The sequence below is a fragment of the Gymnogyps californianus genome, chromosome 1 (assembly GCF_018139145.2).
Source record: "Gymnogyps californianus isolate 813 chromosome 1, ASM1813914v2, whole genome shotgun sequence".
Lineage (NCBI taxonomy): Eukaryota > Metazoa > Chordata > Aves > Accipitriformes > Cathartidae > Gymnogyps > Gymnogyps californianus.
The window spans coordinates 143,262,320-143,287,257 of NC_059471.1; the positions used below are offsets into that span (position 1 = coordinate 143,262,320).

General features: G+C 45.8%; 1 protein-coding gene across 1 annotated transcript; it reads right to left on the reverse strand.

Moving 5' to 3' along the window:
• Positions 1-1,491: 1,491 nt before the first annotated feature.
• SSPN (sarcospan) lies at positions 1,492-21,482 on the reverse strand. The gene is made up of 3 exons (XM_050914123.1): positions 20,964-21,482; positions 7,273-7,359; positions 1,492-1,907 (listed from the first exon to the last, which is right to left on the reverse strand). The coding sequence occupies exons 1-3, from the start codon at positions 21,480-21,482 to the stop codon at positions 1,542-1,544; spliced, it is 972 nt and encodes a 323-aa protein (XP_050770080.1). The 3' UTR covers positions 1,492-1,541.
• Positions 21,483-24,938: the final 3,456 nt, after the last annotated feature.

The following is a 24,938-nucleotide window of genomic DNA, read 5'->3' on the forward strand; positions in this document are numbered from 1 at the left end:
GTTTTTGATTTCCTGGTGGCTATTTTTGCTGCAGAAAGTTTTTGCTTCTTTGAAGCCTTATAGAAATTTTATTTGCTTCCTCCTTGCTAATGATTATGGCACAGTTTTTCTGGCATGTGATGGCTCCACCCCGCCTCAGAGACACCCTTGCTCTGGCCAGGATCAGGAAATTCCTAGTCATGGCAGGGCGTGAGCACCAGCTGCCTTGCCCTTGCCCAGATATATATCGGCAGGCAGTGCAAAATGCTGGCGATTCAGCATTGCTCCTACATTTAGAAGTCCATGCTGTGCAAGTGGAAATGACAGTTCAAGGGACAAACCAACATACTTGTCTCGGTATAAGGCTAATAAGACGTAAAGCACTTCTAGAGCCACACTTTCAGGGTGAAAAAGCACTGTTTGAATGCGGTTTGTTATTCTATGCTGCTTATTAAGAAATTGTTATTCTTTTGCCCTCATCATTATAAACGATGTCTTCGGGAGACTGGCAGTCTCTTCTTGCTTCCCTCCCTCCACCCCATTTTAAAAACATTCATTGTTGCAGGGATATATCTTTCAGGGCTGTTGGCCCAACTCCACTGCTGGTGTGTAAGGCTGATTGTCTTCAGAGGAGCTACACCAAAAATGCATTTGGCCTTTTGTGCTTGGAGTATAATTGGTGGAACTGGCTAGACGCCGGGTTTGGGAGCCTGCAATTACAGCAATGTCAACATAGTTTTCTATGTGACTAGTGATTTAGGGTCCTCCACTTTAGGAGCGCAACTCAAGGTTTCTTAAATTGATCTTTTCTCAAAGTGCTGAGCACTCATACTTCAGAAATCTGTCTGGGGTCTCAAGCAGGGCCCACCAAATCACCATTAGTCAACCCACTCATATCGTTGTTTATTAGTAATTGGATTAGGTAACCTATATCATTAGTCACTCTGAAAAGTCTTATGTATATTTTGTATGGCAGTCGTCAATATATTCACTTTGCTGTTGGTCTCAACCTGCATTTGAAGAGGTCTTGACCTCGTTATTACTTTTCCATGTGGTAAATCCCCATCAGGTTAGTGTGGATTATACCCAGAGCATCCGAGAGACAATATATTCCCTAAGCGTGATCAGCATAATTATAATTGAGCAGTTTGGACCAGATCCTTATCTGGTAGAAATCAGTATAGCTTCTCTGAAGGCAAGAAAAGATATTTAGCAGCGAGGGAAATGGACCCTATTTCTTAACAGCTGTAGCCCTGCAGATGAGTTCCCAAAGATTTTTTAAGCTCTCATTTTGTCTATGGCTATTAAAGATCCTCTTTGGTGAGTATTTGTACAGCTGCATCTTTAGGACTTTGTGACCTCTACATAATCTCACAAGAGACCTTTTGCAAGAGCAGCCGTATGAAATGCTCTTAAAATGATTGAAAAATATATTCATTAAAACTGTGTAAATGTTTTTCCTTGTCAAAAACCTTATAAACACTCATCCATCCGTGGTGTCTATGGTGGCAGTCTGCTGACATTTTCCATTCCCTGGCTACAACCCCCCGCCAGCCCAGACCCTATACTTTCTGTTGCTGGCCTTCAGTAGCAGTTAAAGGGTAGAATCGAACGCCCACATGGAAGACCTGGTATCTGTGTTTCCACATCACAAAGCACGCCAAAAGACACACCAGGGCTGCGATCAGATTGAGAACCATCTGCAGAAGTAAGTACAGGTTGAGCATGCTGGTGAGGCTGCCACAGTCAGCTGTGTCCTGGTAGACGAAGGTCCTACCGAGGGGGTCTGCAGTGTCCAGTTTACACTGACAGGACTCGAGGATGGTATCGCAGGTAAATTTTGTCATCTGCAAATAATGATGTGCAGCAAAAGCCACTGCCAAAACACAGGCAACCAGACCCAGGGCACTCAGGAGAAAATACATCAGCTGAAAGAAAGCAAAAAAAAAAGAAAAAAAAAAAACACACTCTTTTTCCAGCTACACAGAGAATAAGGAACACAGAACGAATGCATGCACATGTACTTCACAAGGAATGCATGCATTCAATATACTATCTGGACATTGTGTGCTTCAAAAATTGCAAGACAGCTGTAACTCTCTGGTGATGCAAAGTTCAGCAGGTCATCTCAAGAACTAGTAATTCTGCCTTGCATATTTTATAGGAGTATCGCCTTGCAATTTTGAGACGTGGTGAGAGCACCAAGAAATCTGTGTCTCTATACAGCCAGAAGCTTTACAGAGAGGAAGGGAGCATCTTCCTCTACTGTTGTACCTGCATTGGCTAGACTTACAGTCATCAGCTGAGAGAAATTAGTGCAGTTGCCTTGAAGCAGAGCTGAGCAGACTGAGGCTTGTGCTGACATCTTATCCCAGGCTACGCTGAGAAGTAGGTGTTTTTGAAACTTTGCTCATGTGTTATTCCTGGCTCTTGGTTTGCATGCCCAAACTAATCTGATTTATACTTGCAAATCAGGCAGTGAGGTGGCTGATCTCCTGCTTGTGGCCCTGTGAATGCAGGCAGCCTGCTTGCTTCCCAGGTCCTACTGTGGAAAGGGAATGCAAATCTCCACAAGAAAGTGCGTGCTGTGCTCAATCTCCTTCCAAAACTTGCCCCATAAACACGGAGGAGAAGTCTTTCCAAGGTGTGAAAGAGCAGTGAGCACCTTTCATTTCCCAGTGCTATGGCATGAGAAGGACAAGGGCCTGCTTGTCACCCCACTACTCCTTACACCAGTGGCAGCTTTAAAATAGGGTGGCTTTTATCAAGGGTAGCTATGCAGAGTCCACCCCCACAAACTCATGGAAACCGGCAGCAACTCAGAGCCTTTGTCACTCCGGGTTGCACCTGAGACCTTTGGATACCAGAGCATATGGACCTCCCTTGCTTTGATAGCTGGAACTGGCAGTTGCTGTGCTGCATACAAAATATGTGTGAATGTATATTAAAATCATATTCTGTGTTTAGCCAAAATAGCATTTTTGATTCTGTTCAGCACTGTAAAAACATTTATTTTTCTTGGCAACTTATCTGTCAGACACATGGCATGGTTGGGAATCTGTTATTTTAAATAGCAGCTTCTCTCTTTCTCTCTTAACCTCAATACCGCAAGCAAACTATCAATATAAAAGCATTTTTTATGACCTTGAAACTCCAAGTACGTATGTCTTGATAAAATTCACACTCCTGGTGTATTTGTCTTATATCTACAGCGTGAATCAATCTTCCTATTCAGTTGCCAGCTTCAAAAAAAAATATTTGGGCTTATTGCAGATCTTAAAACACTATATACATTTTCTCCCCCATATCATCGAATTCTTATAGCAAGATCTTCGTTTCCAAGACTTGGCTACTATTAAATTTAATGACTTCCCCTGCAGCCTTAAACCAAGGGCAGCTTCAAAATTAGGTTGGCTCTTATTAAATGCAATTACTTTACCCCCGCAGCTTTCAAGGTAAAGGTCCATGGGAAAGGTGAAGTTGTAAAATGGGGACACCTCCTCATATAAAGCGCACAGAAAACAGAGCGCTACTGACTGATGGACCCCCTCCAAACAAAGATATGGTCATTCATAAGCCGATGGCATTACTTTAAAAGATGGTGCAAATGTGTTTGATGGGGAAAATGGAAAATGGACAAACATTGATGACCATTCCTCTTCTCTGAGGGATGAAAGTTGTTCTGCAATGTAGAAGTCCTAGTGGACTGGCTGGAAGTCCCTGGATTCAGATCAGCAGAAGACAGAATCAGGCCTCCCTAATAAATGAGATATTAAGCCAAGACTACACGATGTGCCTGATTCTCCCTTGGCAGGTATTTTATTTAGCTGCCAACTTCTATCCAAAGTTAGGACAAAATAGCATGAAATCCACAGCCTAAGCTACACCACAGGTACAGTAAGCAAGAATTTGCCTGTTGTGTACCTAAAGGGAAGGAAATCTCAGAATCCAAATACACGGGCAGCTCTTACAGCAATCCTCAGAGGTGAACAGAGATGCGTGGGGACACAGGGCAATTTCCAAATAGCTTATTATTCTCACAAGATGTTTGCAGAGGAATCTCTCTGCGAGCTGCTGAAAATGAACACATTTCCAAATATCAAAGGTGAGGCAAATGCAAATACTGCCTGTGAGAGAGCACAAGACAGCAAGTGCTGAGATCCCATCAGCAGATTAATCACATGCCAGACGGGGAGGCAACTTCAACATCGCAAATGCAACCGCGTAGTGAGCTCTGCCCAGGAACCAGAACTTGCCACTGGAAAACTGTTTTTTAACAGCTTCAGAGAGATAGGCACTGCAATTACTGTTTAAATAGAAGGAGAAAAGGGAAGCGGGGAGAGACAGCATATGATGAGGTCAGAGCATGGCAGCCCATCCTCCTTTGGGTTCCTCATATGAGGAAGAAACATTTTAGCAATATTTACTGGCAATAGTTTTGCTCCGTGCCAAAAAGAAAATAAATAACCTAAGATGGATCGAGTTCCTCATTGAAAAGGCTTCTCATAGTTATCAGAGGTGAAACCAGATGGGTTTGCAGACGTGGATCCAGGGGACCCCTTTTGAAGGTAGTGGTGGCTCAGGCATGAGCCTGTGCAGGGAACAGGAACCGCGGTGTGTGTCACGTCATGGGCTGCTGGGGCTGGGTGGGCAGAAGCAGAGGGTGTCACGCTACCGTGGGAGATGCCATGATGAGGACCACAGTGAGTGATGTGTCAAATATTAGCAGATAGCCCAGGAAGTCCACAGGAGATCTCAAGACTTTCCTATGTGGGTTTGGTTGGTTTATTTTTTTTCCAAGGGAAGAGGATCTCCCCTTTTAAATACACATGTAACAGCTGGGCATGCTGCTTTGCCGTGCTGCAGAGCATGCTTCCTGCAGACGCAGAAATGGGGCACGGGCAGAAATTCAGCCTGGGACTTGCCGTTGTCCCCCCGAAGGGCAAAGCTGCCCTCCCTTTGGGTGGTGGTCTACCTTTTTCACGGACGCACAGGGTGCTGCAGATACCCTCAGTAGTCTCAGGAAAGGACTTCTGCCGAAAGCAGTTCTAACACCTCCTTCTTTAACAGGATCCAGGGCTCATGCAAGTGTGAATTGAAAGAAGCAGCTGTTGAGAGGGAGGAAGGCAGAGAGGACTGCACGGGTCTCCTCCTGTTTCCCACCCCAAGGGAGTCACTCGCAGTGGTCATAGGGGCACCTCGGGGGGTTGACTAAAATCCCCCAGGCCTGTGTGTTTGTGGTCCTCCTCCCAAAGTGACCCTTGGGCTATGCAAGCGATCCTGGGGTGCTTACTGCACTGCAGGGAAGCCTGGCCAAGATTTTCTTGTAGGATGATGCTTGGCAGCCATGTGCAGCCTCAGTGGGCACCAGCCACCAGCGTGAGGGCAGGGCCTGGGCTGGGGAGCCGGTCTCCAGGAGGACAGTCGAGGCAGATAGAGCTGAACCCAACTGATGCGGTGCATCAGGCCCCCCGAGGACGAGAGAACGACCCAAGTTGCTTGGCTTTGTCTGTGATATTGTAATTTTGCATCCTCAGCCTTGTCGCTGAATAGCTAATGTTCATTTTTTTGTTCAGAGACAGTCTTTAACTGACATTGGAAGATCTGAGAAGTGATACTGGAGACTTAGATGAGTCCTGTGTGATCCAAGCCCTGGAGGAGACTCTTAGCTCCTACTTTGTTTAAAATAGGTACGTGTCCTGCAGCCAGAAGTCGTTCATCTGGAGAGGCAATGTGGAGGGGAGGCGCTGTGGGATAGCAGCTCCCAGGGGGGACGTGGGACAGGAGAGGTGAACAGCCTGGGAATGATGGAGTTTTGTGGCATGCTGCAATAGGAAACGCCGGGAAGGTGGATTTTGGGGAGGAGGGTGCTTTGGGTAGGCAACAGTCCATGGGCTATTGACTGAACCAGAAGTCTTTCAAGGGAGACTTTAGCTCTAATTCTGCCAGGTGATGAGGAATAACCCACTTTACATCACCTGGGGAGCACTTTAAAAATGTTTATTTTCTTGCAGGGGTGATGGCTCACATTCCTCACTGCCAGGGTGGGTGGTGTTGCTAAGAGTGGCAGAGACATCTGAGCTGCCCAGCCCGACATGCCGTTCCCACCACGAGGGATGACTCCCTTCCTGCTTGGATGCCAAGTTCAATTTAATGCTGCAGGGCAAGCAATAAAAAGCCTGGCGTGGCAGCTCCCGCCCAGCCCAGCAGCTCCCTGGGCAGCTGTAACGCTTACTTACGGGTGTAAAGGTGACGGGGCGAGGATGTAAAGGCAATCAAAGGGCAGAAGCAATTGTTCTTCTTCTCCCTTTCTTTATGCAAGTACGGGAGAAGCTTGAGAGAGGCACAAAAGACACACCGGGGTCTAATTTCTAAGGGAAGATGAATGCCAGATTTCGAAAAGCTGCTCCTTGCATTTGATTTCCTTCTGCCTTTCTCAGTTAATAATCACTATTATTTTGTGTTGCTTGCATCGGTATTTTTCTTGGTTATTACGTGTCTGCAAAATATTAAGAGCCCTGAAAATTACAAGAATAAGGAAAAACAGCCCAGAAAAATGGCGTTAAAAATGCCCCATCTGGAATAAGCATTCTCAGCCTTTCTTTTCTAGTTGCTTACCCGTGTCAACGAAGCACAGTTTGGGGGATCAAGGCGGGGCATGGTGCACAGTGTCTGCGCCTCTCTTGCAATGCTTGGATGGGAATTTGCTTCATGGAAGAATGCTTGTCCCCATGGTTTGCTAACGCTTTCCCATGTTCGCTCATGCCTGACCCTGACACAAGGCGGGTAGAGATTTCCAGCCACACTTTTTAATTTGCCTGTGCCCATGTAGTTTCTTATTTCAGGGTGAGCAGCAAAACTGCTGGGAAGATGCTGAGATGCTTCTTAGATCACATTAAAAATTAAAACTTGATTTAAGTGGACCCATTTTATGCCACCGTACTTCTTACCTAGCTCTCTATGAATATCTCTACTTAATCAGTAACCCTCAATCTTTCACTGAACACTTCCCAAATTATTCCAGCTTTGTTGATCTGTGTCTCTTTGATATTCTTAAAACCTTGCAAATAATATGGTATCTTGTTCTGATTTGAAATATTTGTTCTTAGAGTTTCCCCTTTATAGGCTACAGTTTCTTCCTTAGCTGCCTGGAAAATACCAGAAAACCATTCTTGCATTTCAGGTACATTTTCACTTCTTTTCATGTGGTCTTAAAAATATCGCCAGTATCAACTTTTCTGATTATATTTAACAACGTGAGAAGAAAAAGAAATTTAAAAAAAGTCAAGGTACCTTTATGGTGAACTGCACACACGTCTTCTCATCAGGTTGGTACGAAATACAAAGCATAACAAATCCCACTAATGACACCACACAGACCTGCAAGGGACGAGATGTAAAATGTGTCAAAGTTAAAAAAAAAAGACACAAAAATAACACTTTTTCAAGCCAAAACACCCTTCTGTGTTAGCAGGACTGTAACTCCAGGAGCAGTGTGTAAGTCAAGTTGTTTGAGTAGGGGCTACAGCCATGCGTGTAAGAGCCTCGTATGTGTGGATGCGCTTGCAAGGAGGGAAGAGCTTTAACCTTCACTTTACAGACACCAAGGCACAAAAAACTTACTCAGAAGGACTTTTTGAATCAGACCTACAAAGACACAGCCTCCAGGATGTGTTTCAAGTTTTTGTCCATGTAACTATCAAAAAGGAGAAGGCGGCTTATGAAGTTGGGCTTGCAAGCCCTAAAAGCACCGTTCTACTGGATGCTGACAGGGTTTTTATGTCACCAGTACAGGTTGTAAATCAGTAACCATAGCTGCTGCTGGATAAGAAGCAGCACACTTTAGAGCAGAGGCTTTCAACCTCTCCTAGAGTGGACACCTTACCAAAGAAGACATCTCCCCTGCAATCTGAGACTGCATTTTAGCCCTGTGGCAGTAATTGCTGATGGTTAACAGTAATGGAAAAGTATTTATGCACTTCATTATTCATTTAGCTGTCTTTATTATTAATTCTGAAGATTGAGATTTATTTGCAGGAGCAGATATTCACTGGCAGGCATTTTCCAGCCACGTAAGGAGGGAAGCTCCTGCTCTGAGGAGCTAGCCCAATAAATACGATTTCTTTTTTAAAGTAGTGTTATCTGGGCCTCCCATGGCGCTAGGCACTCCAGTCAAGTGCCTTCCTCTCCCACATTTTTGGAGGACCAGCTAGCAGACCTCACAGGAGGACACAGGAGCCACAGCTTTGCAACTGGACTGCTGCTTTCTGGCAGCTTCCCCCCTGCCCGGACAAGAGGAGCCAGGTCCCCAGGCGCCCGGTGAGGGCTCCCTGTGCCGCCATGGGGCTGCCGGGGCTGGGTCAGGGCATGCAAGGAGTCCTGACTGCACCCGCAGAGGGAGAGGGCGTTGTTGGCGGCTGGAGCTATGCTTGGAGGAATCCGTGCGTGTTTGGGTTGCTTTGGAAAAACAGGTGAGTCCATGGCATGCATGTGTTTTTTAAATGCCACTTCATATCACACCTTTAAAAAAGGTCCAGGTGTGATGAGCCTTAGTGGGAACCTTAGCCGAGATCAGCCAGCGTGCTTTCAAAGGTGCTAAGGCTTGTCTTTACATGGGGCTGGGAACAAGCCTTGGCCTCCTTGCTAGGAGCATCTTGACTATAAATGATAGCTATTAAATTCTCAGTGACTACAGCGAGAATCCATATTTTTTCCCCCGTAATTTTACTTCGGGGGTTTTGAAGACTTCTCATTAATTTGAGGCTTTCTGCTTCCCAGAGAGTGGGATTTGCCATCTCGGGCCAGACCCAGGTGCAAGTTGTCTTTGCTCAGGGGTGGGACTACGCCATGGAGATGCCTGCAGGAGTGCAGGGCTCCTTCACAGCCCCGTCCCTGCCTGCTCGCTGCATGCTCTGGCAGTGCTGTTCACATCCAGATTTCCAGCTTCACAGGCGACTGCTTGACCTGCAGTGAAAAAATGCATAACCACCCTTTTAGACAACAACAGTTAAATACATTTCTTTTATGATCTGATGCATAAAATACCAAACTTTTCTTTGTATCTGCATTGTTGGTGTAAGGCACTAGACAGCAGCCCTGTAAAGGAAGAGTGCCTCTCAACACACGGATAGTCATGTCCCTCAAGAACCTGTGTGATTAATAACACTTTTTCCCATAAAGTTTTATTTCATGTCATTTCAGTAGGACATGAATAGGAAGTATTGCCTGAGAACATTTCTAAAGAAAGCGTCAGTATTATTTACTCCTTTCCATGTCATGTGTATTTATATTCTGGTCCTATGACTTACACACGGCCTCCAATTTATTTGTTTTCTTCTCTTTATTGTTGACAGCCGTAGCTGACAGGGTTGTCGGGGGAAAAAACAACCTTTCTTGCCAAAGGTCCTTCAGTGCTGGGGTTTTTTTTGCCCTATAGTGCTCCTATATGACTCAACCATGTTTTATTTCTCAGGATTAATTGCCTATGTCCTTGGTCCCTTGCACTGTATATTAATCTTTTAATTCAATTAACATGCCCATAAAACTTAAATCTTAAGGAGATCATATCTCTAGTAATATCCAAATGATAAAGTCCCACAGGGGCAGTAGTGGTTGAAGGAAAAAACCTGCAGCGAGAACTAAAAAAAAATGCTTAAATACACTCGCTTAACGTTACATCCCCAAATTCATGTGAAATCAAAGGGGCTGCCCACGTCAAAGCCAGACCTAAGTATTTTCAGGATCTGGTGCTGAAGGATCTTGTTATGAGAAATAAATCAAACTTGCTTTGCTTCAGCTACACTAGTGGGCATTTACACTTGCATGAACCGAGGGCCAGGTTTGCCTCCAGGTTACTCCTGTGAGACATCATGGGACTGTGCCCGCTCTCCTATTCCCGTTCCCATTTTCCCACAGAAAGCCGACAGAGCTGCATTCATTTCCGAGGGCAGAGTCAGAAACCAATGGTGGAATTTTCTCTCTACCATCAAGTGCCTCGTACAACTCCTGCAAAAACCCTGCCGGCTTTCAATGCGGCAGGATCAGACCTCCCGCTTCAGAAAGCTTCCCATACAAAAGACTGTCATTTAAAAGGATTTCCATTCCTGCATGCGCTTTCTAAAGTTCCTCTGGGATTTAAATAATATACTCAGGGATACTTGAAGAGGCATATTTGTAGAGAGGTATTTATAAAAGATTACACTGGATCAGGATTCCGGCAAGTCTTGGCCAGAATATTTCAGAAGGCTTAAGTATTTCTTTTATAACAATATACCAACTTTTTTTTTTTTTAACCAGAGATGTGTGTTTTTTAAAGTGACGGTAAAAAATAATGTTGCTGAGAATTATAACCCATATATGTTTTACGTTTCGGTTCTTTAATGATAAATTCGCTCATTGGAGCAAACCGAAGTGTGGAACATTTATACAGAAAACAGCTTTATACTTCTATTTTATACATTATTAATAGATCAGTTTTGAATTATACCTGTGAAGTGTAATAGAATAACTATAAAAATCCTCTAGTAAATATTTGTTAGGACCCACTAAGTGACTAAGACAGCTGCATTACAGCAGGAACGTTATGGATGCTGTTGATGCTGATTGCTAAGTAGCATTAGGTAATCCTGCATCCTAGTGCTTCAATAGCCACTGCAATATCCCAGTGTGAAGCATATATTTCCTATGCCTTATTGACAAAGCACGCAACATAAAATGCAATTGAACTTGCTTTAGCACTTGCTTGCCACCAATTGATGTGCATTTGTTATACAAATAAAATAGATTCTATAAGAGCTGCAGAATAGCAGTTAATTAGATCAGCTCTTGTAACTGTTATCTGGAAATCTAGAAATATGCATTCCTATGCTGAGTAAATTTCAACTCAAGTTTATTTCAAGATCCTATTTCAAAATTTTCCAGACGGACTAACACACCCTTTGCTGAATAGATAGTGACGTGAAAGGTTATCCAAGGAAAGAATTTAAATTTAGAAAAGTACTGTCCAGAAAAAGACCCAGATGTGATACAGATGTATTTAGGAAGGGTACAGATTTAATTTTGGTTAAGGCATACCCTGAGAAATCCCCTAGTTCACAATCCAGGCAGAACAACTGTTCACTAGGGCTGGCTGAAAAACTTAAAAGTTTATGCTGTAGAAAAGTTTCAATACTGTTTCTTTAGCAGGAAGCAGTAGATGTTCCTTCCATTGGGCAGGAACATCTCAGTGCTGAAAAGTGACTTCGGAATTAGGTTTTTTTAAACCACAATCGAAATAGCAGTAGACATTTTCCAGGTTCCCCCCACCCCAAAGAGACCTAGAGCCTGTTGTCATGAGAACTGAATTAAGATCCTATAGGTTTCAGCAGGAACGGGACCTGATCCCAACCGCATTTAGGAATGGGTCCCAGTTGATTTGCCTGAGAGGATCCCTGCACCCATGGAGATCTAGCGTGCAGTCCTTGGCTCTTCAGGACTTTGGCAAACCAGCTCTCCCTGTACGCGCACACTGGCTAGCACAACTGGGTGTTTCTCACAGCTTGGAGCCTCACACACTGCTGCGAAACAGATGGTTCAACAGTGAGACTGCAACCGTACCGCAACGCACATTTGGCACTTGCAAGGAGCATGCCTTTACACATCCCAATCATCTCAAAACCAGAACTCAAGCAGTAAAGAAGAAGATTGATCTCAAGCTTTGTGTACCCCAAATCCCTCACCATCAGCTTTACTTTAGCCAATCTCGCCGTGCTGAAGAAATCCAGCTGCCACCGAAGCACAGTGGGCTGACGCCCTTCCCAGCACGGTGCCAGCATCCTCCTGCACCAGCCAGTCCTGTCCCTCCCACTGAACTTATTACACCTCTTAAAAGTGTCACGGATGAGAAAAACAGGCTCGTCATGTCCGACAGGAACAAACACAGGTGGCAATGCAGAAGGGTGTTTGGACGAAGCCCACAGCCATTGCCACCCAGTGAGGACCATGAGGCTCGGGGCAAGGGAGCTGCTCTCCCTGTCCTCACCTCCCTGCGGCTCATTTGCGTCTGGTCCCGCAAGGACTAAGCACAAGGTGTAGGAGCGGCACAAGGACACCCCGTGGTAGTGATGAAGATGGTTATGTAATGTACATAATTGGGGGAAATATGAACACGTAGGGCACAAATTTCCGCTGTGGTTTGCATTCATTTTCTTTGCACACTGACATATTAATGTGGTTTGCTTTATTTTGACAGATTTCAAAACCACAGATTGCTCTAATCTGTCTGCATCTCTCCCTTGTATATTTGTGAAACTGGTTTTTCTTTTGTTATTGCTACAATTTTAGCCTGAGTGTTGCTATAGAATAGGTGGTTTTCTCCAGCAAAGCTCTTCCTACCCAGACCATCTTGGAAACCCTGGCACATGAGGCTGGTAAAGCAGGATAGTTGAAAACATCCACCAAGAAATGAAGGAAGGAGGCAAAAACCTGGTTCAAAGGAGCATCTTGGGTCTACACCACACCACAAGACAAATGCTGCAAACACTCACAAAGACATAGTATAGCTCATCTGCTCTTTATATGGGGGCTTGTTAGCAAGAACCTCCTGCAACAACCTTTAGGGGCAGAAAGCAAACACATTGGAGGACAATACCTCTCAAACATTCGCAGTGCAATGCCACACAGCATTGCTAAGACCCACAGGTAGACTCTTCCTTTTTAATAAGAATGTAAACTCTCAAACTTCAGGGGAAAAACTGCTAGTAACAGAATTAGGAAGAAATTTCCACTATGGACAAGTTATTTTATAGTTCCTCACTTCACGACACTATGGATCTTTCTGTTTGTAGGGACAGGGGTAAAGAAATTATCTCTTGTAGCTATCTCTGAAGTCTCTGGCTTACCCTCAGAGGTGATCTTTGGCTTGATGGCTCACCCACCTTATCAGATATGGCAAGGCTTAGCTCCCATCCACAGCTTTGGAGAAACCATGTTATCCACCAAATTTAACACTCCCACTGGACACAGACTTTGATGCAAGAAAGAACACGTTCCTGTTGGCTTTGCCATTATGAACCAGAATCACCTCTGATGCCAGACGTCTGTACAGGCTGTTGCAGACAGCGACACTGATGTTCATTCGCTTTATGAGGTTTGAGGAAACTGCAATGAAAGGGGGTGCTACAGGCAGCTTTCACTGCCAGCTTTCATCAGCCTCAGGTCAGCCTGGGTCTCACTACCACATGTAAAAGAAGCCAGTCTGCCACACAGAGGTATTGCGCCTTAATGGTTTTTTCCCCTTATAGATTTCTCGTTAGATTTAAGGACAGTCTAGTTGCATATAAATTACTTCCAGAAATAATAGCTGTAATAATAATGATAAACATGTATATTGTGGTTGCAGGCAAAGGCCATCGTCATCTAGGAAATCATTGTCTTAACAGCCATAAAACCCATAATAACTGACCATCCCTGCCTCACCTACAGAATAAAATAATGATGTCTTTACTACAGGTCCCTTCAAGCCATGCGATAACACACCGTGGCAGATGCACAACTTTCTTTTAAATTCTGTAAAGTCATCAAAACCCTGCAAGAACGTTCATAATCAAATGAAATCATATTTTTCCATAATGATCTTTGCTGTTTAGGTCAGTTGCTTAGCAGTGAAAATGGTCACTTGTGCTATGGTAAGATTTAATTCCCATGGCAAAGCACTGCAAAGGCTACCATCACTTACAAAGCGAGGAGCTGCAGCAGCAGTCCATTACTGTTGTTAAGTCAGAAATACGGTACTGGCTGATCAAATGCCTGAGGGAAGGAAAAAAAAAAAAATTTTAAAAGTTCCCAGAGCCAGCAGTGATTTGCAACGTGAGAAGTGTAGCATGGCTAGAGTGCTACGTGAACACGGCTCGCGTTTTGAGATGTGTCCACGATTATGAAGCTATGGAAAGCCATCATCTCTATATAGTCAAAAGGTTATCTAGGCTGAGGAAACCTGTTTGAACAATATCTCTCTCCAAATCTTACCTAGGCTTTTTGCACAAACATAATCCAGCCAGAAACTCTGATTTCCTCCCTCCTTCCCCTTGAGGCTGTAGCTAGACCAGGGGGCTAAAACACAGAGGTGTCCAGGATTAGATCAGCACTTGACCAGGTATCACACAGACCTCTGGTGTGCAGCTACCTTCTCAAACCATTCTGAAAGGTAACATTTCAACATTTTTTTCCCATCCAAATTTTCCACTCTATACCTGATCAACATAAAAGTATGGATTTCACTTAATGAGGCATCAATGCATAGTTACTCTTAGAAAATGATGAGATTTAATGGCAGAGGGCTCTGAAGAATACAGCTCTGGTGCTACATATATATGGCTATAAACAAGCACTGGAAACCTCACCAGAGCATATTTCATGCAGCGTACCTCATTGCATGCCATCCAGAGTTTAACATACTTTGGAGAAGGTTCAATTAAATACCTAAACTTGGAGGCTCTTCTTGAAGGCAGTCCTCCCTCAAACCTTTTGATGTTTGCCCATGGCTAATTGAAGCTAGCTTGTATAAAAAATGGATGCCTGCACGACTATAATTTCCATTAGCTGCTTTGATGGCACCAGTTTTTAAGTGTCACCTTTTATTAAAAATTGAAATCGGTTTCCCTAATAACAAGCGAAAGTTAAAAACCCAGCAAGGCTGTATAGGAGGTAAAGCCTGACTGAAAGCCATGTCCACAATTGCTGCACAAAAAGGTGTCAAAAGCAACAACAAAAAAACCCAGCAAGGGGCCAGGGCTAACAAGAAAGTGTCTCTCTCCTTTCAGGCTTTAAAAGAGAACACATTGCAGCGGTTTTTAAACAGTCAATCATCCCCCATATCAATATGGAAGGGGATCAGTTGCCTCTCGCTCTAGCTGGGGATGCTTCCCAATTATTGACCCTCTCTAGGAAGATAAAAAGGTTGCCTCACGCATAAAGTGTTTGTCTGATGTTTGGCAGGGCCACCACCGTGCAACCAGAGCGTCCGGCCTCGTGGAAAAACGTTACATCCAGCAGGTGGGAGGATCCGGAAAGAGAAAGGCAAGGAGGCTGACAGGGGTTTGCCCGTACAGGTTTGCCTCATTTTATCATGGGAGAGACCCTCTGCAGAAAGGCTCTTAGGTGGAAACATCTACAGAGCCTCATCTGTGGGGAAATTGTCAGAGACAACGTGGCCCTTGAATTGCTTTGTTATGCTGAGCCAGGAAAACCATCTGCATTATAGGAACAGCTACAGGTACAGCAAATCCCTTCTGGTCCAGCGGAGCATGGATCTAACCAACTCCAGCTAATCATCAGGACACATTTAACCCCAATTTCTAATTTATATCACTTTATAGCATGGTACCATCCTTTTTTCCCCAGACGCCTGTATACAATGCTCCATCCTTTCAGCATCTGTCTCACAGCAACATTCTCAAAGCTTCTCCTTAACAGTTATACACATCTCCATCGTTGTACCCATTTTCAGGGTGAAAATCCCAACCCCTGGCCTCTCCCTGTTGTCATCTTCTACCATTTCAAAAGTTCAGCTTAATTTTAGGGGCCTTGCAGCTTCCCTGGGAACTGGGGATGCCGGAGCGACTTTGCCGAGAGCTGTAGAAGCCAAAGAGGGTGCTGGGTGCAGGGAGCTTGTCGCATCGCCTTCCTGCCCTTCCAGCCCCAAAACAACACAAACCCTGACAACCTAAAGAAGCAGAGGCTGGGTCAGCACTGCCTGTTACAGGCAGCGCTATTGATTTTGGCACTCAGGTTTACCAGCCCACGAGCACGTGCTGAGTCAGTGGCAGGACCCACCGTCTGAGTCAGACTCTCATGCAGAAGTACATCAAATAAACAAACATCTCAATTATCAGCACCTGATAGGGATACGCCGCACTGGGAGATAGTCCTGGCTGTTTGCTACCCGTGTTGTACTAAGCACTGAAAGATCTTTGAAGCATGAAAGCCAGCCAAACTCCTCTGCCAGCCCAGGTTGTCTTGCACTGTTCCCTGATGCTGCCATGCAATGCACGCCCTCTCGCCCGTCTCCTGCAAACTGTCCCTCACAGCTTGGTTTTCCAGCCATCGTGGGATCTTCATTTGTCTCACCTATCCTTGTCTGTGAGATGCTCAAAGCAAAGAATTTGTTTCCTTTGGTGAAAGTTTTGGCTTAAATTTTTTTAAAGGTTCTTTAAAAAAAGTATAAAAACTTAGAGACATAAACATTTCTGACTCCAGGTAAATAAAGAATAATTAAATTGCTTTTTCAGTTAAAAGTCTGCCTGCTTTTTGCACCACAAAGCCCCACATCAGCCTCACTCCACCAGGGCAGAGAAGCCAATGCTTGAACGCTGATGCCAAAAAGCAACGAGCCATGGCTACTCCTTGGGTAAACCTCAGGGACCCTCTGGCCTGAGGAAACACCTGGGGAGATGTGGCCCTGAAGGGCCTGAGCAGGGAGAAGCATCAGAGCTCCTGGGCTGTGGGCTCGGCCTGTGGCAGATCCTTTGAGACACTTTTTGCAATAAAATAAATGGCAGCTGGAGCCACGGTGAGCTGCTTGAGAAACAGATTTTTTTTAAAATATTTTTAAAAATCCCAATTTTATGTACATCCATACATATATATGGATTTAAAATAACTTTCTGACAGAAATAATAAACACCCTGGATAATCATTTCTGATAAGCATTTCTGTAACTTTCTTAACCGCCTGAGTCTGCAAAACGGGGCTGAAAGGGAGCTTGCCTGTGAAAACTCTGATACTCTACTTTTGATCACAGTGGAAATAATCTAAGAGCAGATTTTTCAAAGAAAAATACATCGTTTCTTCTTCTGGGTGTCAAAAGGCCACAAGCTAATGAAAAAGAATGAAAAGGATACCATTAATATCTACTGCTTCTGCAACACTTTTCATCCAAGGATCTCAAAGCAAGGGGTGACGGATAGCCATTATTAACCCCACTTTACAGGGGAAATAACAAAGTCTTAGCAAGGTTAAGTAACTTGCCCAAAGCTACACAGCAAGTCAGTGGCAAGACACAGAAAAAATAATAAAGCCCTGCACTCCTGGGTGGATTTGTGAAGAGTTTGTCCAAGCTCCTTTAAAAGAGCAAGAAGGAAGAGACTGCTGGGGTGGTCCTGCCTGCAGTTTCGGGTGCTCAGGACAGGTCTCATGGAGGAGCCAGGCAACTGCTTCAGACCTGGACACCTTCGCTGTAAATGGCTACAGGTAGGTGAAACAAATGCCACCCTCACTGTTTTTAATTGCATTTCTTTGCCTGCCCCTAGCAATGCGGCAGAGGCATTTTACAGGGAATAGGTTGTTGAAGCTGAAGCAGAAGTGGTGAATCACGCAGGCGCTGTGGTTTCTGTCCATAAACCTTTCCTTTGGTTTCTGACTAATGCCCCACGGATTTCGGACTAAATGCATTTTGAACTAGTAGGTTTTAACAGGGTTTCACAGTGAAATGCTTCTGATGCAATGCAAGCTGTATCGTTTCCTTCTGCAGGAGCTGCAGGAGGGAAGGGCTGGTGCCAGGCACCCCTCGGGGGGGACCCCTTTGGTGTTGAGGCCCTCCTCTGCTCCCCATCAGCAGATCGCTGGCCACATGTATTCCACAGGATGGTGAACCCAATCCCTGGCCTGTGCTATCCTCACAAACCTAGGTGGTCAGGTTTTGAATCAGTTTAATTTGGACTGCCTTGCATGATTTTCCTCGGTAGCATTTTACTCTAGCTGCTTCTCTAAATAAGTTCCTTTTCATTCATGGTAATGCACTAAAGCACTTGATTTTTAGCAAGGAACAGTGTCACCATTTTGCCACTAATAAAGAAGAAAGAAAAAATCTTTCAATCAATCAGGGTCTATTTAACACATTAGCAATTTTCCTTCATTTTTCTGTCATCCTGCATTAACAGCCGTGGGGTCAAATCCAGCCCTGGTGTAATTCCAAAGGAGTAACACTAGGAATGAGCTTCGCCCATTATCTCTAATGTTGCTAAAAAGGTCTCGATAATAGATTTTTTAAGTTCTTGATTCTGAATACTAATCAAGTCCTTTAAAAAGAGCACTTGAGTGGGATGCTACTAAAACAAATATGCTCTGGTATTTTACACCACATCTTTCTGTTCTGTTGCTCATTTCTGTGCAAATAAATGAGTTTCGGGAAGTCACTTTCTGCCATGAGGTTTGTTGTCAAGCAGCACGTGGGTCATCCATCCCCTACCTATATGCCCTCCATGCAGCCTCCCACAGCAGCCCAAGTGCCAGCCCATAGGACCTCTAGCCACACGTAGGATGTCCTAGCCAAGGGTCCTCCTTCAAGGACCAGTTTCCCCCCAGTTCTCTGGAGGCCAGTCCTCAGCACGCTCCCCACCACAGCTCACCAGCAGCACCCCGTGACCTGCACACCCAGAAACTCCAGCTCAGCAGCTCCTGGCCATCTCCATGTGATGTCCCAGTGGGCACCAAGCACCTCCATGGAGACATCACAGCACAGGAACAAAGTAAATGCAGCATCATGTCGTACCTCCTGCATTTTGCCTCTCATGTATATGCTTTGCATTACTCCCATGATGCATCGTCTATGGCCAGTGCTCCACATGTGCTCTCCTGCTGGGAGGCTCTGGGGTTGCACCACCACCTCAACCTCTCCTTTCCAGCACTGGTTTCCCTTTTACTGCCCTCTCTGCTGGCGTCAGACCCCTCTTTCCCTTCTGCTTTGGGCTGAGGGTGCAGGAGAGCAGTGCGGTTCCCCAGGAGCCTGCCTGACGGCGTGCCCCCAGCACACAGTCCCTGCCATCACCCTGAGGGCAAGCAGAGGGGCACCAAAAGCCATTCTGAGCCAGGGAGGAATCAAACTGCACTTCAACATGACAGTGGCTCAACACCGCACCAGAGTGCCCAAGGTGAGACTCGCCATCAGACTCAAACCGTAGGTACAGTAACCCCTCCCCACGGGTCCATACTTGCAGCCCACAGCGTGCACTGGTCTTCCCGATAGCTGGGGCACCCAGTAACATGAACCAAAACGAAGCCCTGACCCCCACAGCCAGCACAGTCCCAGGAGATGTGTTCCCCCAGGGGTTTTCCTGGTACAAAACATGACCACCACGGCTGAGAGCTGAGTTTTGCTTTGAGTTGGGGATTAGCTCAGGAACGCACACAGCAAGTTTTGCCTGTTTTTCAGGGGGGAACTCTGAAAGCGACTGAGCTTTGCCTCGTGTGGGCATCTAAATGTCACTACTGCTGGCGGCTGCTGCTAAAACTGAGAGGGATTAGAGCTTGGTCTTCAGAAAGTAGTGACTTTGGTGGGGTTTCAGGCCTCCCCAAGGGAGATCAGGCATATCCGGATGTCTCAGATGGGCGCTGTTTGGATGCTGATGACATTCACATGGGCCAGGGGCTGCTTCCATGGCTTTTCTTACATCCCTGGCTGTACGCTAGTTCAGTCCAGCTCACTCTTTCACCAGTCTTTGCGTGTCAGCTTTTTCAATAGAAAAAGCTGTTTCAAACCTGGGATACTACAAGTGCTGTCTGGAGAAGAGATAATCTGACCTCCAGAATCCCCAAATAAACAGGAGGAGTGAAAATGTCACATGCTGCTATTTTATCATCCATACTACCCCCTGACTTGAAACAGCAAAAACCCCAGGAGGAAGTTCTCCTCCTGAGCAAGGGCAGGCTCTCGCCTTGTGAAACATTGCTAAACTCTTAGATACCTCTTTGGTCAGAAGAGAAACAAGAAGGGCGAGGTGAGTAAGAGGAGCTCTTCCTTTGGGAGCTCAGGTCCTGCTCTTTCCACTCTTTGGAGGATTGTCCACCAGGATAAATACAGCAAACCCCAAACAGTTCAGGTGTTCAGATAATCCTTCAACTGGCAAGGAATTACATTTATGGGAGATGCTTCCATAGCTGTTTAGTGCATCGAGAAATCTTTTCTTTAAGTACCTAAACACAAATTTATTTGCTGGGAGTTCTTACAGTCTAACACCACCCAAAACAGCGCTAACACATCAGTATATATTTTCCTGAAGCCTACTGCCTAGGGAAACAAACCTGCATGCTAAATTGCATCCATGGCACATTCCAGGCTCATAATCACCGACCCTGTCTCTCCACAGGCAAACCGCACATCCCCGAGCACACGGCCAAGCGGGGCCACACCGCGCACGGCACCAAGACCCCACACCTCCTCCCCACCTCTGCAGGGGCAGCCAGCGCTGGGGATCAGCCGGGGCTTCCCCACTGGCGGTTCCCCCTTATTTACGCCCGTGAGGACCCTGCCCTTTACCCCGTCCCCGCCAGCCCGTGCGGCGAGGCTGGCGTGTCACTCGAAACTGCGCGTGACTTGGCGGGAGCCACCGGTGGGCCCTGGGACAGGCTCCCTTTCCCTGCCACATTACCCATCCGCCAGCACCGTCCCCCTCCCCACGGCCACGTGCAGTCTGTCCCTCTGGTGTGGGACAAGCCGGGGAGCAGCAGGCAGGAAGGGGGTTAAATCACGGTTCTTCAACACAGCACAGCAGGGAAGCTCAAAAGACAGCCATTTCTCTCCTCTCGCTATTACCAACGCGCCCGGCTAAAAGTTGCGAGTTACAGAGTTATGCTCTCACTTCTAAAACCTGATTGTTATGGTTTGGTAGGGAAAGAGGGAAGGCAGCGTAAGTAATCAACATTTTTTTTCAGCATCACCAGGCAGGAGCTCACTGCAAAGCACAAGCTAATACATACATCTAGTGAACAGCAACCCTGTATTTTATTTAAGGTCTGTTGGGTATTTCAGGGAAGAATACGAAAGATTGTGTTATTCTGCAGGAGCAGTTTCCTTGGGAAAGTATACCCAGACATTTAATCCCAGGAATATTTATAGTTAGCATAACTCAAATGGTGTTGTGCATGCAGTTGGTTAGTCGAAAGTGGAGCGTCATGCAGCTTGCATTAATGTTGGCAAAGGCACTTCATGGAGAAACAGACTTTATGCTTACAATTATCCCAGCCCAATATGGAGTGTCTCTGACTAGCAGAGAAGAACTGATGCCTGCCATAAGGAAGCCCAGCACTGTTACAGAGATGCCTAATGCCAGCTGCAACAAAGCAAACAGCAGCGGGAAACGGCAGCCACAACAAGTGTGGGATTCCTCCTCCTGGCCAGTTTTGGGATCCCCCTTGGTTTTCTTCTGCTTCTTCTTCTTCTTCATCGCGGACTCCTGCATCTTGCTCGAGTCGGTGCTTTTCTCCCCTTCGGGTGCCTTCCCTGTCTGGCTCTGGTTATTCAGGGACGTGCTGTGCTGGGGTTTCTTCTCCTCCTCCTTTCCCATGCCGATGAACTTTAGGTTTTCACGTGCGTGTGTGTGTGTGTGTGCGCGCTGATGGGGGTGTGAGTTTTTTTGCCCCCCAAAGCTTCGCTTTGTGCTGGCTGAGTTGTTCCCGGTATTTGAATCAAGGAGGCTGAACAAATATGGAAAACATTTGGAGCAGATTGTCAGAGCTTCGAAATGCCACATATAGCCCAGAGAAGAGGGGGATTCAAGGGGGGTAGCGAACTGCCAACGTGCAGGCGCCGGCTCTGCACGGGGGCTGGCTGTGCACAAACGGCTGAGCGTGTGTGCCGCCATGGCTACATGGGTGCGAGCACACACGTGTGTGCGTGTTTGTGGAGGAGCTGGACAGGCAAATAGCATGCAGAAAGTCTGCATTGCCAGCTGATGAACAGGAGGGAAATCTGTCTCGCCAGGGAGCCGGGAGTTATCAAGTGCCTGTGTCTGTGTGCACACCGAGCAGGCAGGTAGGAGCTCATCACGCCGTGGCTCCCCTGGGGATTACTGGCATGCAGAGCATAACTCGGTGAACCCACGCAACACCATGCACCCAAAGGGCATGTTTCATACACCAACTGAATCAGATGAAATAGGTGCATTTCAGTGGGAGGGAGCTGACTACATGTACAGAAAGTACGAAATTAACACAAATAAAAATTCAAATTAATATCCTGGGAAGCCAAAAGGAATCTTCCAAAAGTTGCAAAAGCACAGCCAGGCACGTTTTATGAGGAGGCAGACAGGGACTAGCGATGAGGACTGGTGCTTCTGTGCAGGTACTGGTAGTGCATGGAGCTGAACATCTGCTGAGCGAGTTTCCAGGGCTGCAAGTTATTCATATCAGGAAGACTGTTTACGTTACCTAAAAGAGAGAGGGATGTCTTGTTGTGGACATGTGGTCACTGCACTTTGTCCATATGTTGGCTCACGCTGGTGCTTGGGGAGAGCACACCAACAGAAGTGGTTTTTTTTTTTTTTCTTGGAATACTCTAAAATTGTTCTGCAGCTGAATCCAGTGCTGGGAGCCCTGGCAGAGCCTCTCAGACACTGGTGGGTCTCCCCGGGGGCTCACCCACAGAGTTCCCAGCAGGACTGGGGTCTGCAGAGTTAGACAGTGAATACTAGGTCTGTGAATAGGAGGGAGCAAGAAGAGGTGGGTGGTGAGCAGTCCCGTGCCGGAGGCGATGCCGGCAGCCATGCATTCAGCCGGGCCGTGGTGCACGTGTCCTCGCAAGGGAAGACCGTGGGAAGCGGGAGGCTGCCGTGATGCCTGTGCTTAGCTCACGCCAGAGGAATTACTCAAAAGCTTAGGGGTAAGCAGGTGCTTAAATGTTTTGCTGGCCCGGGGCCCAAGTGCATACAGCCTGATTTATTGCCCTCCTACGAGCCAGGAGCTGCATTGGGGCCAGCGGAGCACTGAAACCCCTCCTCTGTGCGTGCAGCTCCGTGTCCCCACTGTCACAGGGAAGCCGTAAGGACACGTGGGCTTGTGCTGCTGCCCCACCAACATCAACGGGAGCAGTATAAATGGGCCAGCCAGCTCTGTCCCCACCATTTGGCTATGTATTTTTTTATTTTCCTTCCCATAGAGGAGTCGATTTGAGCAAATGACAGGAGCAAAGCGTTGGGAGGAGCGGGGTAGGCAGGAAGGAGACGTCAGATGTTGGGGAAATCACCAGCAAATCTGCCTTTGAATGCTGCAGAGTGGTTCAGGGTGGAACAACCAAAATGTTGAAGTACTTGGAGAGAATCTTACGCATGCTGAGATAGCATCAAGGAAATCTTTCTTTTGACATATTGGCAATGCCTTCTGAGAAACTGCTCTATTTCCAGCTTTTTATGGCATTTAACAGCAATGAACTGTGTATTCTGTATTAATAAATTATGATGTCACTTTGTTTTATGGGTTAAGCAATATCCTCTTTGGTCATTTATATTACCAAACGTATGAAAGAAGACTAGAAACAAAGTGATTTCAGACACTTTCTGCACACATAACTCTCTTGCTACATCCATAGAGCAAGATTAAGATATATTGTTCAAAAAAGGAAAAGGAAAAGAAAATAGAGGTGAAAAAAACTGAAAAAACCCTCTTCCCTAGTCACGTTGCTTACTGTACCACGTTTTCATCGCTTCTCACCAAGACATTTTGTCACCATCATCCACTTTTTTTAAACATCCTTGAGATAGCTTGCACTCACTGGTGTACCTTGTCTCTTGATCTCAAAGCCACATACAATTATATTTAACCACAGCTTTGAGAGGGATGGGGTGTTCAAGGATCATCACCAAGGTCAGATAGGGAAGCAGTGCAAAGCTGAGAACACATGTTTTACTGATGCCCAGTTGAACATCTATCCTAGCAATAAGTATTAGAGTTAAATGAAGCTAAATTTTCTTTTCCTTTCTGCCCGTCCATTTCCCTAGTTCTATGCCACAGATCTTTACTGTGTTTTTTCCTCCAGGAAAATCCCTGGTTTTAGCACCTGGATTTGTGCTGGCAGCTAGGTTTATGATCATTGTCTTCTAAAAGGGTCCAAAATCCAACTGCTTTATTCATGCCGACAGTCATATTGGTTTCAGGGGGAGTAATTGCCTGAAGAGGATGAACAGTATTTAACCCAAAGTCAATAAAATTAACAAGGACTTACTTTACAGCCAATAACAGCCCTTGCTTATCTCCTGGCCCAAGAATCTCTCTTAAAAGAGGTGCCTAAATACCTTTCTGCACAGCAAGTATCTCAAAAATGAGGCCATGCTCCATGGACAACAGGCTGAATATCTCGTACAGGGTATAGGTGGGAAATCCACTTGGGTCCCAGCCTCCTACAGCCCATTCAAAAATCCCGATTGTATGGCTGGTGTCCAGAGTCCTTAAGGCAGGAAAAGTCTAGGCCAGTTCAGGGGATGTCTTCTGTACAGCGACCAAAAGGTTTGGGTATGAAACTATGAAATATGGTCAACATAGACCAGAGTTCGCCTTCTCACAGCTGTTGGGTCCAGAGTAGCTGCACCACTCGGAGCACTTGGTTTTTCCAAGGAAACCAAAGACATTAGTTGCCATCTGCCCTGGTCATGCTGGGACAGGGAGCCTCTCCTAGGCTGGGTACACTGTACCTACACAGGGAGGCACCATCCCCACGGTGAAGGGCAGCAGGACCTGGTCTGGCAGGAGCAGCTTTCAGCCACCTTCTGCTTTGCTGCTCCTGCTGTTCACATGGTTATTTGAGTAACGTAGCGATCTGACGACAGCTCACCTGCTTTTACTGGGACAACTTCGGGACAACTTCGGGACTTTAATGGATGCTAACCAGTTGCTAATAAAGACAGTCACTTATAATTTAAAAAAAAATACATATTGCATACTTAAAATCATATATGCCATATCTAGTCTCTGCAGCAATACACAGTTATACAGAGAAAAAATTAGGGGTCAAATACATTGGAAAATATTGGGGATGGGGACGTTGTTGTTTTGAAATGATTAAATAGTGTGTACAAGAGGGAAAAATGTTCTTGTACTGTGGCTAGCTTTCCCTGCAAAGTCAAACATGCATATCTTACATGCTGGGAAGTTTAATGGGGATGGAGAAAAGAGGCGGATGCAGGACTGATCTTCCATAATTATTATCTGAACTAGAG